Source organism: Apostichopus japonicus, chromosome 3 (assembly GCF_037975245.1).
Source record: "Apostichopus japonicus isolate 1M-3 chromosome 3, ASM3797524v1, whole genome shotgun sequence".
NCBI classification, from domain to species: Eukaryota; Metazoa; Echinodermata; class Holothuroidea; order Aspidochirotida; family Stichopodidae; genus Apostichopus; species Apostichopus japonicus.
In genome coordinates this window covers 26012866-26030274 of record NC_092563.1, presented here as the reverse complement: position 1 = coordinate 26030274, position 17409 = coordinate 26012866, and the positions used below count along the sequence as shown (strand labels likewise).

Here is a 17409-nt window from a genome sequence, read left to right as displayed (position 1 = left end):
TTTTTGTGATTTTCCAATGAAATGAAAAACTATAACGTTTCAAGCTGCACTTGATCAAGTACCACCAGTAATAGCTTGTGTAGGTCCAGATGTAACAGAGACCATACCCCTTAAAAATAGATTTGGCACCATGGTCAATTCCGTGAACCTACTGATAACTCTGGGACTGCAAATGTTTAATTAAGAACTCATAGTCCTGGACAATTCTTCCAGAGTGGAACCACACAAGTAACAAACAAAGCATCATCAGTTTGTCTAAAGTAGTTTAACAGCTTGCAAACTTTGTCATTTCTACATCAGCCAAATCTAAGTTGATGTCATCATTTATTATACTGTATGTTCAGTTTATACTGTAATTAAATTGACAATTTCCTTGCTCTTTTGAAGTCAATTTGAATCAAATTCTTGATGTAATATTACACATGGCGCTTTGTGTAAATATATGCTCTTGGCAAATGTAGTTTCAAAGTTGAATTGCCAATTTGATTCAAAATCTCAAATTTTAAATCTTCAGTTGACGATGTATTACCAGTGATAGCTTGTGTAGGACTAGATGTAACAGAGACCATACCTCTGAATGGATTTGGCACCACGGTCCAATTCCGTGAACCTACTGCTACTGATAACTCTGGGACTGTAAATCTCCAATCAAGAACTCATACTCCTGGACAATTCTTCCAGAGTGGAACCACACAAGTAACATATGTGTTTATAGATCCATCAGGAAATACAGCCGAATGTTCATTTAACATCATCATTATTGAAGGTGAGCATGCAAGGAGATTTAAGATTAATTTAGTGATGTAATAACCGACTTTGTATCATTTAGTGTCTGTAATATATCATTTTTTATATTTTATCCTTGAACCCATTCTTCTGATTTGTAAACGACAATACCATTTTTGATATGTGGATCCACTTTATAGGGTACAAGAATCCTATTACTTTTAGTTGAGAGTGAAATTTAACTGATTAATCTCTATGTACTAGAAATAACAGATGGCAGAATTTGAGGGAAAACAATTATTTTAGAGTTTTTGTGATTTTCCAATGCAATGAAAAGACCTACCCCTTTATGCATGAGTATTGATGTTTGAGGACTGCACCGGCTACTTCAAGTGTTATATAGTATTGATGGTTGAGGACTGCACCAGCTACTTCAATCATTAGATAGTGTTGAGGATTGCACCTGCTACTTTAAGCATGAGATAATATTGATGGTTGAGGACTGCACCAGCTACTTTAAGCATGAGATAATATTGATGGTTGAAGACTACACCAGCTACTTTTAGCATGAGATAGTATTGAGGGTTGAGGATTGCACCTGCTACTTTAAGCATGAGATAATATTGATGGTTGAGCACTGCACCAGCAACTTTAATCATTAGATAGTATTGATGGTCGATTGGTCATTTCTTACCTTCTTATGTAGAATAAAACTTGACTGGTCAAGTTAATGAACTGCATGCGTTGTGTACTGAAAACTAAGGTAAAAATACTGATGAAAGTTTACCAAAATCAATGCCTATGAAAATTATCTTTGTTCATTCAACTTATGCAGTGACAAAATCTGTTAAAAGGATATAAACTTTAAATCGTTTAAAAAGTTAAAAATATATAAACTTTAAAACATGAAATATTTTCTCTTTTTCTGGGCAGACTTAAAGCTGTTTCCTTCAAAGAATTCTGATCCTCATTATAGATGAGCCTTTTATTCTTTAACAGTGTAGGAGGTATTTCCTGTACAAAATTTACCATTTACAAGTGATTTTTTTCTGACAACAAGAGAAGTTGTCTTTCATAACTAATAAGCTCAGAAGGGTATTTTCTATATTAAGTTGAGCAAAATGTACAACAATAAATATCATCTCTCATTTTTGGCCACTACTTTTGCTCCTGCAAAAGAGAAAATGACCCCATTCCTCTAAAGTTTAATGCCAGTTCATACCACATTGGCAAACCTGTTTGTAAGATTTCTAGATCAGAAATTACTTCTCATGGTTGACATTAATCCTTCGCTACATATTTTATCCTTGAACCCTTTCTTCTGAATTGTAAATGACATTACCATTTTTGATATGTGGATCCACTTTATAGGGTACAAGAATCCTATTACTTTTAGTTGAGAGTGAAATTTAACTGATTAATCTCTATGTACTAGAAATAACAGATGGCAGAATTTGAGGGAAAACAATTATTTTAGAGTTTTTGTGATTTTCCAATGAAATGAAAAACTATAACGTTTCAAGCTGCACTTGATCAAGTACCACCAGTAATAGCTTGTGTAGGTCCAGATGTAACAGAGACCATACCCCTTAAAAATAGATTTGGCACCATGGTCAATTCCGTGAACCTACTGATAACTCTGGGACTGCAAATGTTTAATTAAGAACTCATAGTCCTGGACAATTCTTCCAGAGTGGAACCACACAAGTAACAAACAAAGCATCATCAGTTTGTCTAAAGTAGTTTAACAGCTTGCAAACTTTGTCATTTCTACATCAGCCAAATCTAAGTTGATGTCATCATTTATTATACTGTATGTTCAGTTTATACTGTAATTAAATTGACAATTTCCTTGCTCTTTTGAAGTCAATTTGAATCAAATTCTTGATGTAATATTACACATGGCGCTTTGTGTAAATATATGCTCTTGGCAAATGTAGTTTCAAAGTTGAATTGCCAATTTGATTCAAAATCTCAAATTTTAAATCTTCAGTTGACGATGTATTACCAGTGATAGCTTGTGTAGGACTAGATGTAACAGAGACCATACCTCTGAATGGATTTGGCACCACGGTCCAATTCCGTGAACCTACTGCTACTGATAACTCTGGGACTGTAAATCTCCAATCAAGAACTCATACTCCTGGACAATTCTTCCAGAGTGGAACCACACAAGTAACATATGTGTTTATAGATCCATCAGGAAATACAGCCGAATGTTCATTTAACATCATCATTATTGAAGGTGAGCATGCAAGGAGATTTAAGATTAATTTAGTGATGTAATAACCGACTTTGTATCATTTAGTGTCTGTAATATATCATTTTTTATATTTTATCCTTGAACCCATTCTTCTGATTTGTAAACGACAATACCATTTTTGATATGTGGATCCACTTTATAGGGTACAAGAATCCTATTACTTTTAGTTGAGAGTGAAATTTAACTGATTAATCTCTATGTACTAGAAATAACAGATGGCAGAATTTGAGGGAAAACAATTATTTTAGAGTTTTTGTGATTTTCCAATGCAATGAAAAGACCTACCCCTTTATGCATGAGTATTGATGTTTGAGGACTGCACCGGCTACTTCAAGTGTTATATAGTATTGATGGTTGAGGACTGCACCAGCTACTTTAATCATTAGATAGTGTTGAGGATTGCACCTGCTACTTTAAGCATGAGATAATATTGATGGTTGAGGACTGCACCAGCTACTTTAAGCATGAGATAATATTGATGGTTGAGGACTACACCAGCTACTTTTAGCATGAGATAGTATTGAGGGTTGAGGATTGCACCTGCTACTTTAAACATGAGATAATATTGATGGTTGAGGACTGCACCAGCTACTTTAAGCATGAGATAATATTGATGGTTGAAGACTACACCAGCTACTTTTAGCATGAGATAGTATTGAGGGTTGAGGATTGCACCTGCTACTTTAAGCATGAGATAATATTGATGGTTGAGCACTGCACCAGCAACTTTAATCATTAGATAGTATTGATGGTCGATTGGTCATTTCTTACCTTCTTATGTAGAATAAAACTTGACTGGTCAAGTTAATGAACTGCATGCGTTGTGTACTGAAAACTAAGGTAAAAATACTGATGAAAGTTTACCAAAATCAATGCCTATGAAAATTATCTTTGTTCATTCAACTTATGCAGTGACAAAATCTGTTAAAAGGATATAAACTTTAAATCGTTTAAAAAGTTAAAAATATATAAACTTTAAAACATGAAATATTTTCTCTTTTTCTGGGCAGACTTAAAGCTGTTTCCTTCAAAGAATTCTGATCCTCATTATAGATGAGCCTTTTATTCTTTAACAGTGTAGGAGGTATTTCCTGTACAAAATTTACCATTTACAAGTGATTTTTTTCTGACAACAAGAGAAGTTGTCTTTCATAACTAATAAGCTCAGAAGGGTATTTTCTATATTAAGTTGAGCAAAATGTACAACAATAAATATCATCTCTCATTTTTGGCCACTACTTTTGCTCCTGCAAAAGAGAAAATGACCCCATTCCTCTAAAGTTTAATGCCAGTTCATACCACATTGGCAAACCTGTTTGTAAGATTTCTAGATCAGAAATTACTTCTCATGGTTGACATTAATCCTTCGCTACATATTTTATCCTTGAACCCTTTCTTCTGAATTGTAAATGACATTACCATTTTTGATATGTGGATCCACTTTATAGGGTACAAGAATCCTATTACTTTTAGTTGAGAGTGAAATTTAACTGATTAATCTCTATGTACTAGAAATAACAGATGGCAGAATTTGAGGGAAAACAATTATTTTAGAGTTTTTGTGATTTTCCAATGAAATGAAAAACTATAACGTTTCAAGCTGCACTTGATCAAGTACCACCAGTAATAGCTTGTGTAGGTCCAGATGTAACAGAGACCATACCCCTTAAAAATAGATTTGGCACCATGGTCAATTCCGTGAACCTACTGATAACTCTGGGACTGCAAATGTTTAATTAAGAACTCATAGTCCTGGACAATTCTTCCAGAGTGGAACCACACAAGTAACAAACAAAGCATCATCAGTTTGTCTAAAGTAGTTTAACAGCTTGCAAACTTTGTCATTTCTACATCAGCCAAATCTAAGTTGATGTCATCATTTATTATACTGTATGTTCAGTTTATACTGTAATTAAATTGACAATTTCCTTGCTCTTTTGAAGTCAATTTGAATCAAATTCTTGATGTAATATTACACATGGCGCTTTGTGTAAATATATGCTCTTGGCAAATGTAGTTTCAAAGTTGAATTGCCAATTTGATTCAAAATCTCAAATTTTAAATCTTCAGTTGACGATGTATTACCAGTGATAGCTTGTGTAGGACTAGATGTAACAGAGACCATACCTCTGAATGGATTTGGCACCACGGTCCAATTCCGTGAACCTACTGCTACTGATAACTCTGGGACTGTAAATCTCCAATCAAGAACTCATACTCCTGGACAATTCTTCCAGAGTGGAACCACACAAGTAACATATGTGTTTATAGATCCATCAGGAAATACAGCCGAATGTTCATTTAACATCATCATTATTGAAGGTGAGCATGCAAGGAGATTTAAGATTAATTTAGTGATGTAATAACCGACTTTGTATCATTTAGTGTCTGTAATATATCATTTTTTATATTTTATCCTTGAACCCATTCTTCTGATTTGTAAACGACAATACCATTTTTGATATGTGGATCCACTTTATAGGGTACAAGAATCCTATTACTTTTAGTTGAGAGTGAAATTTAACTGATTAATCTCTATGTACTAGAAATAACAGATGGCAGAATTTGAGGGAAAACAATTATTTTAGAGTTTTTGTGATTTTCCAATGCAATGAAAAGACCTACCCCTTTATGCATGAGTATTGATGTTTGAGGACTGCACCGGCTACTTCAAGTGTTATATAGTATTGATGGTTGAGGACTGCACCAGCTACTTCAATCATTAGATAGTGTTGAGGATTGCACCTGCTACTTTAAGCATGAGATAATATTGATGGTTGAGGACTGCACCAGCTACTTTAAGCATGAGATAATATTGATGGTTGAAGACTACACCAGCTACTTTTAGCATGAGATAGTATTGAGGGTTGAGGATTGCACCTGCTACTTTAAGCATGAGATAATATTGATGGTTGAGCACTGCACCAGCAACTTTAATCATTAGATAGTATTGATGGTCGATTGGTCATTTCTTACCTTCTTATGTAGAATAAAACTTGACTGGTCAAGTTAATGAACTGCATGCGTTGTGTACTGAAAACTAAGGTAAAAATACTGATGAAAGTTTACCAAAATCAATGCCTATGAAAATTATCTTTGTTCATTCAACTTATGCAGTGACAAAATCTGTTAAAAGGATATAAACTTTAAATCGTTTAAAAAGTTAAAAATATATAAACTTTAAAACATGAAATATTTTCTCTTTTTCTGGGCAGACTTAAAGCTGTTTCCTTCAAAGAATTCTGATCCTCATTATAGATGAGCCTTTTATTCTTTAACAGTGTAGGAGGTATTTCCTGTACAAAATTTACCATTTACAAGTGATTTTTTTCTGACAACAAGAGAAGTTGTCTTTCATAACTAATAAGCTCAGAAGGGTATTTTCTATATTAAGTTGAGCAAAATGTACAACAATAAATATCATCTCTCATTTTTGGCCACTACTTTTGCTCCTGCAAAAGAGAAAATGACCCCATTCCTCTAAAGTTTAATGCCAGTTCATACCACATTGGCAAACCTGTTTGTAAGATTTCTAGATCAGAAATTACTTCTCATGGTTGACATTAATCCTTCGCTACATATTTTATCCTTGAACCCTTTCTTCTGAATTGTAAATGACATTACCATTTTTGATATGTGGATCCACTTTATAGGGTACAAGAATCCTATTACTTTTAGTTGAGAGTGAAATTTAACTGATTAATCTCTATGTACTAGAAATAACAGATGGCAGAATTTGAGGGAAAACAATTATTTTAGAGTTTTTGTGATTTTCCAATGAAATGAAAAACTATAACGTTTCAAGCTGCACTTGATCAAGTACCACCAGTAATAGCTTGTGTAGGTCCAGATGTAACAGAGACCATACCCCTTAAAAATAGATTTGGCACCATGGTCAATTCCGTGAACCTACTGATAACTCTGGGACTGCAAATGTTTAATTAAGAACTCATAGTCCTGGACAATTCTTCCAGAGTGGAACCACACAAGTAACAAACAAAGCATCATCAGTTTGTCTAAAGTAGTTTAACAGCTTGCAAACTTTGTCATTTCTACATCAGCCAAATCTAAGTTGATGTCATCATTTATTATACTGTATGTTCAGTTTATACTGTAATTAAATTGACAATTTCCTTGCTCTTTTGAAGTCAATTTGAATCAAATTCTTGATGTAATATTACACATGGCGCTTTGTGTAAATATATGCTCTTGGCAAATGTAGTTTCAAAGTTGAATTGCCAATTTGATTCAAAATCTCAAATTTTAAATCTTCAGTTGACGATGTATTACCAGTGATAGCTTGTGTAGGACTAGATGTAACAGAGACCATACCTCTGAATGGATTTGGCACCACGGTCCAATTCCGTGAACCTACTGCTACTGATAACTCTGGGACTGTAAATCTCCAATCAAGAACTCATACTCCTGGACAATTCTTCCAGAGTGGAACCACACAAGTAACATATGTGTTTATAGATCCATCAGGAAATACAGCCGAATGTTCATTTAACATCATCATTATTGAAGGTGAGCATGCAAGGAGATTTAAGATTAATTTAGTGATGTAATAACCGACTTTGTATCATTTAGTGTCTGTAATATATCATTTTTTATATTTTATCCTTGAACCCATTCTTCTGATTTGTAAACGACAATACCATTTTTGATATGTGGATCCACTTTATAGGGTACAAGAATCCTATTACTTTTAGTTGAGAGTGAAATTTAACTGATTAATCTCTATGTACTAGAAATAACAGATGGCAGAATTTGAGGGAAAACAATTATTTTAGAGTTTTTGTGATTTTCCAATGCAATGAAAAGACCTACCCCTTTATGCATGAGTATTGATGTTTGAGGACTGCACCGGCTACTTCAAGTGTTATATAGTATTGATGGTTGAGGACTGCACCAGCTACTTCAATCATTAGATAGTGTTGAGGATTGCACCTGCTACTTTAAGCATGAGATAATATTGATGGTTGAGGACTGCACCAGCTACTTTAAGCATTAGATAATATTGATGGTTGAGGACTGCACCAGCTACTTTAAGCATGAGATAATATTGATGGTTGAGGACTGCACCAGCTACTTTAAGCATGAGATAATATTGATGGTTGAGGACTACACCAGCTACTTTTAGCATGAGATAGTATTGAGGGTTGAGGATTGCACCTGCTACTTTAAACATGAGATAATATTGATGGTTGAGGACTGCACCAGCTACTTTAAGCATGAGATAATATTGATGGTTGAAGACTACACCAGCTACTTTTAGCATGAGATAGTATTGAGGGTTGAGGATTGCACCTGCTACTTTAAGCATGAGATAATATTGATGGTTGAGCACTGCACCAGCAACTTTAATCATTAGATAGTATTGATGGTCGAGGACTGCACCAGCTACTTTAATCATTAGATAGTATTGATGGTTGAGGACTGCACCAGCTACTTTAATCATTAGATAGTATTGATGGTCGAGGACTGCACCAGCTACTTTAATCATTAGATAGTATTGAGGGTTGAGGATTGCACCTGCTACTTTAAGCATGAGATAATATTGATGGTTGAGGACTGCACCAGCTACTTTAAGCATGAGATAACATTGATGGTTGAGGACTACACCAGCTACTTTTAGCATGAGATGGTATTGAGGGTTGAGGATTGCACCTGCTACTTTAAGCATGAGATAATATTGATGGTTGAGGACTACACCAGTTACTTTAATCATTAGATAGTATTGAGGGTTGAGGATTGCACCTGCTACTTTAAGGATGAGATAATATTGATGGTTGAGGACTGCACCAGCTACTTTAAGCATGAGATAATATTGATGGTTGAGGACTACACCAGCTACTTTTAGCATGAGATAGTATTGAGGGTTGAGGATTGCACCTGCTACTTTAAACATGAGATAATATTGATGGTTGAGGACTGCACCAGCTACTTTAAGCATGAGATAATATTAATGGTTGAAGACTACACCAGCTACTTTTAGCATGAGATAGTATTGAGGGTTGAGGATTGCACCTGCTACTTTAAGCATGAGATAATATTGATGGTTGAGCACTGCACCAGCAACTTTAATCATTAGATAGTATTGATGGTCGAGGACTGCACCAGCTACTTTAATCATTAGATAGTATTGATGGTTTAGGACTGCACCAGCTACTTTAATCATTAGATAGTATTGATGGTCGAGGACTGCACCAGCTACTTTAATCATTAGATAGTATTGAGGGTTGAGGATTGCACCTGCTACTTTAAGCATGAGATAATATTGATGGTTGAGGACTGCACCAGCTACTTTAAGCATGAGATAACATTGATGGTTGAGGACTACACCAGCTACTTTTAGCATGAGATGGTATTGAGGGTTGAGGATTGCACCTGCTACTTTAAGCATGAGATAATATTGATGGTTGAGGACTACACCAGTTACTTTAATCATTAGATAGTATTGAGGGTTGAGGATTGCACCTGCTACTTTAAGGATGAGATAATATTGATGGTTGAGGACTGCACCAGCTACTTTAAGCATGAGATAACATTGATGGTTGAGGACTACACCAGCTACTTTTAGCATGAGATGGTATTGAGGGTTGAGGACTGCACCAGCTACTTTAAGCATGAGATAATATTAATGGTTGAGGACTACACCAGCTACTTTTAGCATGAGATAGTATTGAGGGTTGAGGATTGCACCTGCTACTTTAAGCATGAGATAATATTGATGGTTGAGGACAGCACCAGCTACTGTAAGCACTATATATTATTGATGGCTAAGGACTGCACCAGCTACTTTAATCAATAGATAGTATTGATGGTTAGGACTGCACCTCTACTTTAAGAATTAGATAGTATAGATAGATAGTAATCTCTATGTACTAGAAATAACAGATGGCAGAAAGTGAGGGGAAAACAATTATTTTAGATTTTTTGTGCCTTTCCAATGAAATGAAAAACTTCAACGTTTATATCTGCACTTGATTAAGTACCACCAGTAATAGCTTGTGTAGGTCTAGATGTAACAGAGACCATACCCCTGAAAAATAGATTTGGCACCACGGTCCAATTCTTGAACCTACTGATAACTCTGAGACTGCAAATGTCCAATCAAAAACTCATAGTCCTAGACAATTCTTCCAGAGTGGAACCACACAAGTAACAAACAAAGCATCATAAGTTTGTCTTAAGTAGTTTAACAGCATACAAACTTTGTAATTTCTATATCAGCTAAATCTAAATTGATGTGATTGTTTATTTATATTGGATGCAAAGTTTAAACTGTAATTAAATTAAAAATTTCCTTGCTCTTTCAAAGCAATTTGAATCAAATTCTTGATGTAATATTACACATGGTGCTTTGTGTAAATATATGCTCTTGGCAAATGTAGTTTCAAAGTTGAATTGCCAATTTGATTAGCTTTTGGACTCCTCATTTGATCTTTTCAGTTGATGATACACCACCTGATGTTACCTGCATACAAGACATCACAAGAATAGTGACAATTGACAGCACTGGTACCACTGTGTTTTGGACAGAGCCAACAGCTACTGATAACTCAGGAGTTGTTTCTCTTCAGTCTAGAAGTCATGCACCTGGAGAATTTTTCAGCCCAGGAACAACACAAGTGACATACATCTTTGCTGACCCAAGTGGAAATACAGCACCTTGCACTTTTACTGTCATAGTTATTCGAGGTATGTGTTAAATCATGTAATAGCTTAAGATTTAAAGCTGTTGGCAGAGAAACACACCTTTATGGGTAACGTTGTGCTGATAATTGACAAGATCACTGCACCAGCTACTTTAAGCATGAGATAGTATTGATGGTTGAGGACTGCACCCAAGTTTAATAAGATTGCCAAACTCAGAAGGGTATCAGTTCCGTGTGTCACTGAAGATGTTAAACTTATTTCAAAGTTGGAGGGATGTGACAGACCCCTTGTCTTTGCACACTCCATATAATTGCTCTATTGTTGTACACACTAAAATCATCAAAATAATGTGTTCTTTAAGTCCTTGTAGATGTTCCCACTTGCTATAAACCCTAGTCCTCATTGGATAGCTGACATGTTAGCAATACATGTCATCTTCAATAGTTCTGTATCATTATCATGAAGATTTTTAGCTATGAGAGCCTGAATTTTTTGTCACTTTAAGTGGTCTGAACTTGCCTAAATGTCACCAATTTTTGCACCACATATACTTCCTCTTAATTTCCCCGTCATCAAAGTCACAAAGGAAGAGGATTTTGTTTGATAACTTATCAAAAAAGAAGTTCTCCTGATGCTGTTCTGAGGCTTTGGAGCATGCTACCCTGTGCTTAATGGTAAAAGTTGAACAGTTTTCCCCAGCTTTGTTTAAAATGTTTATGTTGATGATCATTTGCATGTAGGCAGCAGAGATCGATTTCTTGAAGTGATACCAATCATGTTTGAAGTTGTTTTCTTGTCAGTAATTGTAAATTTACAGAAAGAACTCAAAGTTATTAAACCCATTTTGTATATGATGTTGAGCAAAGAGTACAGCCATAACTATAATCTCTCATTTTTGGCCACTAATTTTGCTCCTGTGAAAGAGAGAATGACCCCATTCCTCCAAAGTTTGATGCCAGTTAGTACCACTTTGGCAAACCTCTTTGTAAGGTTTCTAGGTGAGAAATTCCAGCAAGTCAAACTGCTAACACTGACATAAGCAATTCAGGAGTGGTGGTGTTCTTTACTGAACCAACTGCTTCGGACAACTCTGGAACAGCATTTCTTGTCCTCCAAACTGCCCAACCGGGAGATTTCTTTACCGTAGGAACCACACCTGTAACGTACACATATCGGGATTTCAGTAATAACCAGCATTACTGTACCTTTAATATTGAGGTTGTTAGAGGTAGGTGGAGCAATTGATGTCAATATCTGAAAGTGCTATTACTACTGTAACCTTCCAAGGGAAGATTATGTTATACCCTTTGTCAGTGTATAGATTCACCATCATGACTTCAACAATCCTGCTTTGTTTAATATGTTTATGTTGATCATTTGCAGGTAGGCAGCAGAGATCAGTTTGTTGAAGCATACTTATTAGTGTTCAAACGATTAACCTAATCGGAATCGGTACGATTATTGCATAATCGGAACATAATCGGAATCGGTAAAAATTATGTGGAATACCAGTTATGTCATACCGATTATTCAAAAATATATGGAAGGTGAAAATATCATTATTCAAAAACATATGGAAGTTGAAAATATCAACTGAGTATTAGGTTTGTTTTTTTACTACGAAATATTAAAATAAAGACACCCTCTATACGTCTTTCACAATGTTATTTCATCAAATTAGGCTGCCAGGGTTGCCGATTTTGCTTCCCTCGTGGTTAGTGACTTCATATTTCTCGGCACAGTAAGCATGGCAGCAATACCAATTTCGCGGATTAACGAATGTGCTGGACAGTGTCGGAAATAAGCGGGGGCGATGGGCGATTCGCCCTCGCAAGTGCTAAAAAAGCCCTCCTAAAGCACAATTACGAGTGCAAAAAAGAAAAAAAGAAATATAAGAAAATCGCCCTCGTTATATCAGGTGTCTGTGTAAAATTAATTGTGACATGCGTTTGCTTTAGCTAGGAATTGCAGTTGCAGCGCGAATCGCGCAAACATTTCTCACATCCCGGATCAAATTTGAAGCAGTGCGGGAGGGTCGCGCACAATCACCGGGAATTTCCCGCAGAGTGACTGGCAAGTTACGACCTCCACGAAGCAATTTCAGTACCAGCGACAATAACCTAAAATCCCCACAGATCTCCGACCACATGGTAGCCTTACTTCACACTAAGTCAACTGCATGGAAATCTAACCTTGCCATCTGTTTATTCGCTCTAGTTGTGTCGCAAATAAAAAATAAAAATATCCATGGAAACTGCAATCTTCGACCACAAGTTAGCCTAACAACCACACTAAGTCAATGGGAAATGTAGCCTAACCATCGGTTTGCCAAAAAAAAAATGGGTAGCTTAGTTTACAACTTTCAATATGCTGGAAATCGGCATTTGTTTGGAAGATATGTGCTATGTCTTATAGAGGGAATGTTATATTTTATATTGGAGTAGTTTCTAGTTGTTATTATTTCTTTACATCAATCTGGTAACATTTAAGAGTAATTTTAAACAAGTTACGATGGTATAATTTGCTTTCCGTTTGATTGGCCTAAGCTTACATTTTCTAATTGAACCTGAATGGAGTTAAATAGGTAACGAATAGGTATGTTTAACTTCCAAGTTTGTAACATTTCTATTTGTTCATAAACGGTATAATACTGAAAATTAGTACAAAATAATGTCGGAATGAAGGCAATATGTAATTAAAATTTACACTTTGGTAAAGATTGAAGATGGATGGTTTGTCTGAGATACTTTTTGAGATGGATATTTTGAGTAACTATTCTTAGCCCATTTCCAGCCATTAACAGGTGACATTCACGTCGAGGTGGTTAGGCCATTCGCTTAGCACAGTGCTGACTAGGTAGGGTGTCATAGTTTTGTATTTTGGAAATTTAAAAAAAAAATCTTTTTTTTTCTTTCCGAGAAACTCCAGAGGTAATTTGGTACATACAAAAGGATACCTAAGAGCCTTGTATTACAACGAAGCAAAAGGAAACAGAGGAAAATCACAACAATAATTGTTTCTATCACAAACTTTATTGCCGATTTCGTATAAACGGGATATTTTCTCATTTTCAAATAATCGGAATCGGAATCGGTACAATTATGAAAAAAATAATCGGTTATCGGTATTTTCTGTTATGCATAATCGTTTGAACACTAATACTTATACCAATCAGATTTGAAGTTGTTCTATTGTCATTAATTGTAAATTTACAGAAATAACTCAAAGTTATGAGAACCCGTTTTCTTTATTAGGTTGAGCAAAAAGTACAACCATAAATATCATCTCTCCTTTTTGGCTACTACTTTTGCTCCTGTGAAAGAGAGAATGACCCCATTCCTCCAAAGTTTGATGCCCGTTAGTACCAGCCACTTTGGCACACCTCTAAGTTGTAAGATAACTAGGTGAGAAATTCCTTGTTTGACATTAATCCTTTCAGTACATATTTTCTTTAGCCCATTCTTCTGAATTGTAAAGAACATTACCATTTTTTTTTAATCATAATAATTTTCTAAGAATGTTTGGTATTCTTTTCAAACGTATCAGTCTATGAAATTATGGAGTGATGTGAAGGGATTTGTATTTGCTGGATTTAGTCTTATTGATGCATTGCTGGATGGAACAGGAATCTTTGCAATGGAGACGTCATATTGTGCTTGTGAGGTGTTTTCTTCGTAAGTTGGATAACTCAGAAACTTTATGGAGTGTTAACTATGTATTTGGTGTGCAGATACACCACTATATTGATGAGTACATAACCTAAATGTTAACAAACTAGTATTTTGGGGGGAGAAAATGGGCAAAGACAAAAATGTTTGAATTTTTATAGTTTGATGCTATATTCACGTCACACCAATCAAAAATGTCAATAAGTTGACCCAAGGTGACCTTTGTGGGTTCAGTTATACGAGGTCAAAGTTAATCTTCAGACATTTAGTGCAATAACTCCCAGTGCCAAGTTGTGTCACGGTTGATATTTTGGGACAAGTTGCAAATGGTGTAGGGGAATATTTTCAAACTTAACGGTCATGTGATCCGAGGTCACCAAAGGTCAATTAATGATAAAAACTAGTTTTTTGGCGATAACTTGAGAACAAATTGTCCGTTAGGGTTTGAAATTGCTTCAATGTAATCCAATTGTCAACCCGCATCTGGGTGACCTTTGACCTCAATTTGACCTCTGGTGACCTTTACTTGTTTTGGGGATTTTTACAGTTTCGATGCTATTTTCAGATGTCAAAGGTACCTTCTGATCATAAATGTCAATAGGTTGACCCCCGTGTGACCTTCGAGTGCGAAGTTATACAAGGTCAAAGTTAAATTTCAGACATTTAGTGCAATAACCCCCATTGCCAAGGTGTGTCACGATTGATATTTTGGGACAAGTTGCAAATGGTATAGGGGAATATTTTCAAACTTAACAGTCATGTGATCCGAGGTCACCAAAGGTCAATTAATGATAAAAACTAGTTTTTTGGCGATAACTTGAGAACAAATTGTCCGTTAGGGTTTGAAATTGCTTCAATGTAATCCAATTGTCAACCCGCATCTGGGTGACCTTTGACCTCAATTTGACCTTTGGTGACCTTTACTTGTTTTGGGGATTTTTACAGTTTCGATGCTATTTTCAGATGTCAGAGGTACCTTCTGATCATAAATGTCAATGAGTTGACCCCTGTGTGACCTTCGAGTGCGAAGTTATACAAGGTCAAAGTTAAATTTCAGACATTTAATGCAATAACCCCCATTGCCAAGGTGTGACATGGTTGATATTTTTGGACAAGTTGCAAATGGTGTAGGGGAATATTTTCAAACTTAACGGTCATGTGATCCGAGGTCACCAAAGGTCAATTAATGTTAAACTAGTATTTTGGGGGGAGAAAATGGGCAAAGACAAAAATGTTTGAATTTTTATACTTTGATGCTATATTCACGTCACACCGATCAAAAATGTCAATGAGTTGACCCAAGGTGACCTTTGTGGGTTCAGTTATATGAGGTCAAAGTTAATCTTCAGACATTTAGTGCAATAACTCCCAGTGCCAAGGTGTGTCACGGTTGATATTTTGGGACAAGTTGCAATTGGTATAGGGGAATATTTTCAAACTTAACGGTCATGTGATCCGAGGTCACAAAAGGTCAATTAATGAAAAAAACTAGTTTTTTGCGATAACTTGAGAATGAATTGCCCGTTAGGGTTTGAAATTGCTTCAATGGTATCCAATTGTCAACCCGCATCTGGGTGACCTTTGACCTCAATTTGACCTCTGGTGACCTTTACTTGTTTTGGGGATTTTTACAGTTTCGATGCTATTTTCAGATGTCAAAGGTACCTTCTGATCATTAATGTCAATGGGATGACCCCTGTGGGACCTTCGTGTGCAAAGTTATTAATGTTAAAAATTAATTAATGTTAAAAAACTAGTATTTTGGGGGGAAATATGGGCAAAGCAAAAATGTTTGAATTTTTACAGTTTTGATGCTCTATTTAGGTCTCACCGATCAAAAAGGTCAATTGGTTGACCTCCGGGTGACCTTTGTGTGTGTAGTTATGTAAACAAGTTCAAAGTTAATTTTTAGACATTTAATGCAATTAAATCCCAATGCCACGGTTGATATTTTGGGACAAGTTGTGAATGGGGTGGTGGAACATTTTCAAATTTCACGGTCATGTCATCTGTGGTCACCAATGTTATCATATCTGTTGACCTGCTTGTAGGTGACCTTATATCTCTTACATTTTCGACGCCATGTTCAGATCTCAAAAGTGCATTTTGATCATAATCCGATCACAATTTGTGATCACAAAAGTGTTGGCTATAGTGTTGGTTACTTTATGGGTACATGTAGGACCACAATTACTTGACTATTTGAACCCAATCTTCCTTGATAATATTATGTGTATTGTCATATACCCCTACACAAGGAACCACAGTGCCCTTGGGCTCTTGTTTCTGTGGAGGTCAAAGGTCATTCCCGGTCAACAGAGGTTAAAGTCTGAAAATCCTGGAAATATGATAACGCCAAAAGTATGGATTGGATGAACTAACACTTGTTAAAACCCTTTATATGTGGTACATTTGGTTCCACCTTATATATTCTCATGTTACTGTTAGGTTTGGCAAGGAATCAATCCTGTTGGCTAATTTCTGGTTGGTGATGTCTGTAACCAATGTTCTTATGAGAATCCTCATTAACACTCTGACCTTTACTATCATTTCAGTGGACAATACTCCTCCAGTCATTAACTGTCCAGGAGATCAAACTGCTAACACTGACATAAGCAATTCAGGAGTAGTAGTGTTCTTTACTGAACCAACTGCTTTGGACAACTCTGGAACAGCATTTCTTGTCAGCCAAACTGCCGAACCGGGAGATTTCTTTACCGTAGGAACCACACCTGTAACGTACATATATCGGGATCCCAGTAATAACCAGCAGTCTTGTACCTTTAATATCGAGGTTATTAGAGGTAGGTGGAGCCACTGATGTCAATATCTGAAAGTGCTGTTACTACTGTAGCTGTCCAAGGGAATCTTTGTTAAACCCCTTTGTCAGTGTATAGTTTAACCATGATGACTTCAATCATCCTGCTGTGTTTAATATGTTTATGTTGATGATCATTTGCAGCTAGGCAGCAGAGATAAATTTCTCGAAGCATACTAATACCATTCAGGTTTGAAGTTGTTTTCTTGTCATTAATTGTAAATTTACAGAAAAGACTCAAAATTAAGAGAACCTATTTTCTATATCATGTT

General features: G+C 35.8%; 1 protein-coding gene across 4 annotated transcripts in view; it reads left to right on the top strand.

Moving 5' to 3' along the window:
* LOC139965639 (uncharacterized) overlaps positions 1-17409 on the top strand; it is a 104243-nt gene that overhangs the window by 27686 nt on the left and 59148 nt on the right. For all 4 annotated transcript variants that reach the window (XM_071968229.1, XM_071968230.1, XM_071968231.1 and 1 more), the window contains exons 7-12: positions 515-766; positions 2720-2971; positions 5060-5311; positions 7265-7516; positions 10445-10693; positions 16875-17123. In XM_071968229.1, coding sequence (XP_071824330.1) covers positions 515-766; positions 2720-2971; positions 5060-5311; positions 7265-7516; positions 10445-10693; positions 16875-17123 — 1506 coding nt within the window. The remainder of the gene's footprint in view (positions 1-514; positions 767-2719; positions 2972-5059; positions 5312-7264; positions 7517-10444; positions 10694-16874; positions 17124-17409) is intronic.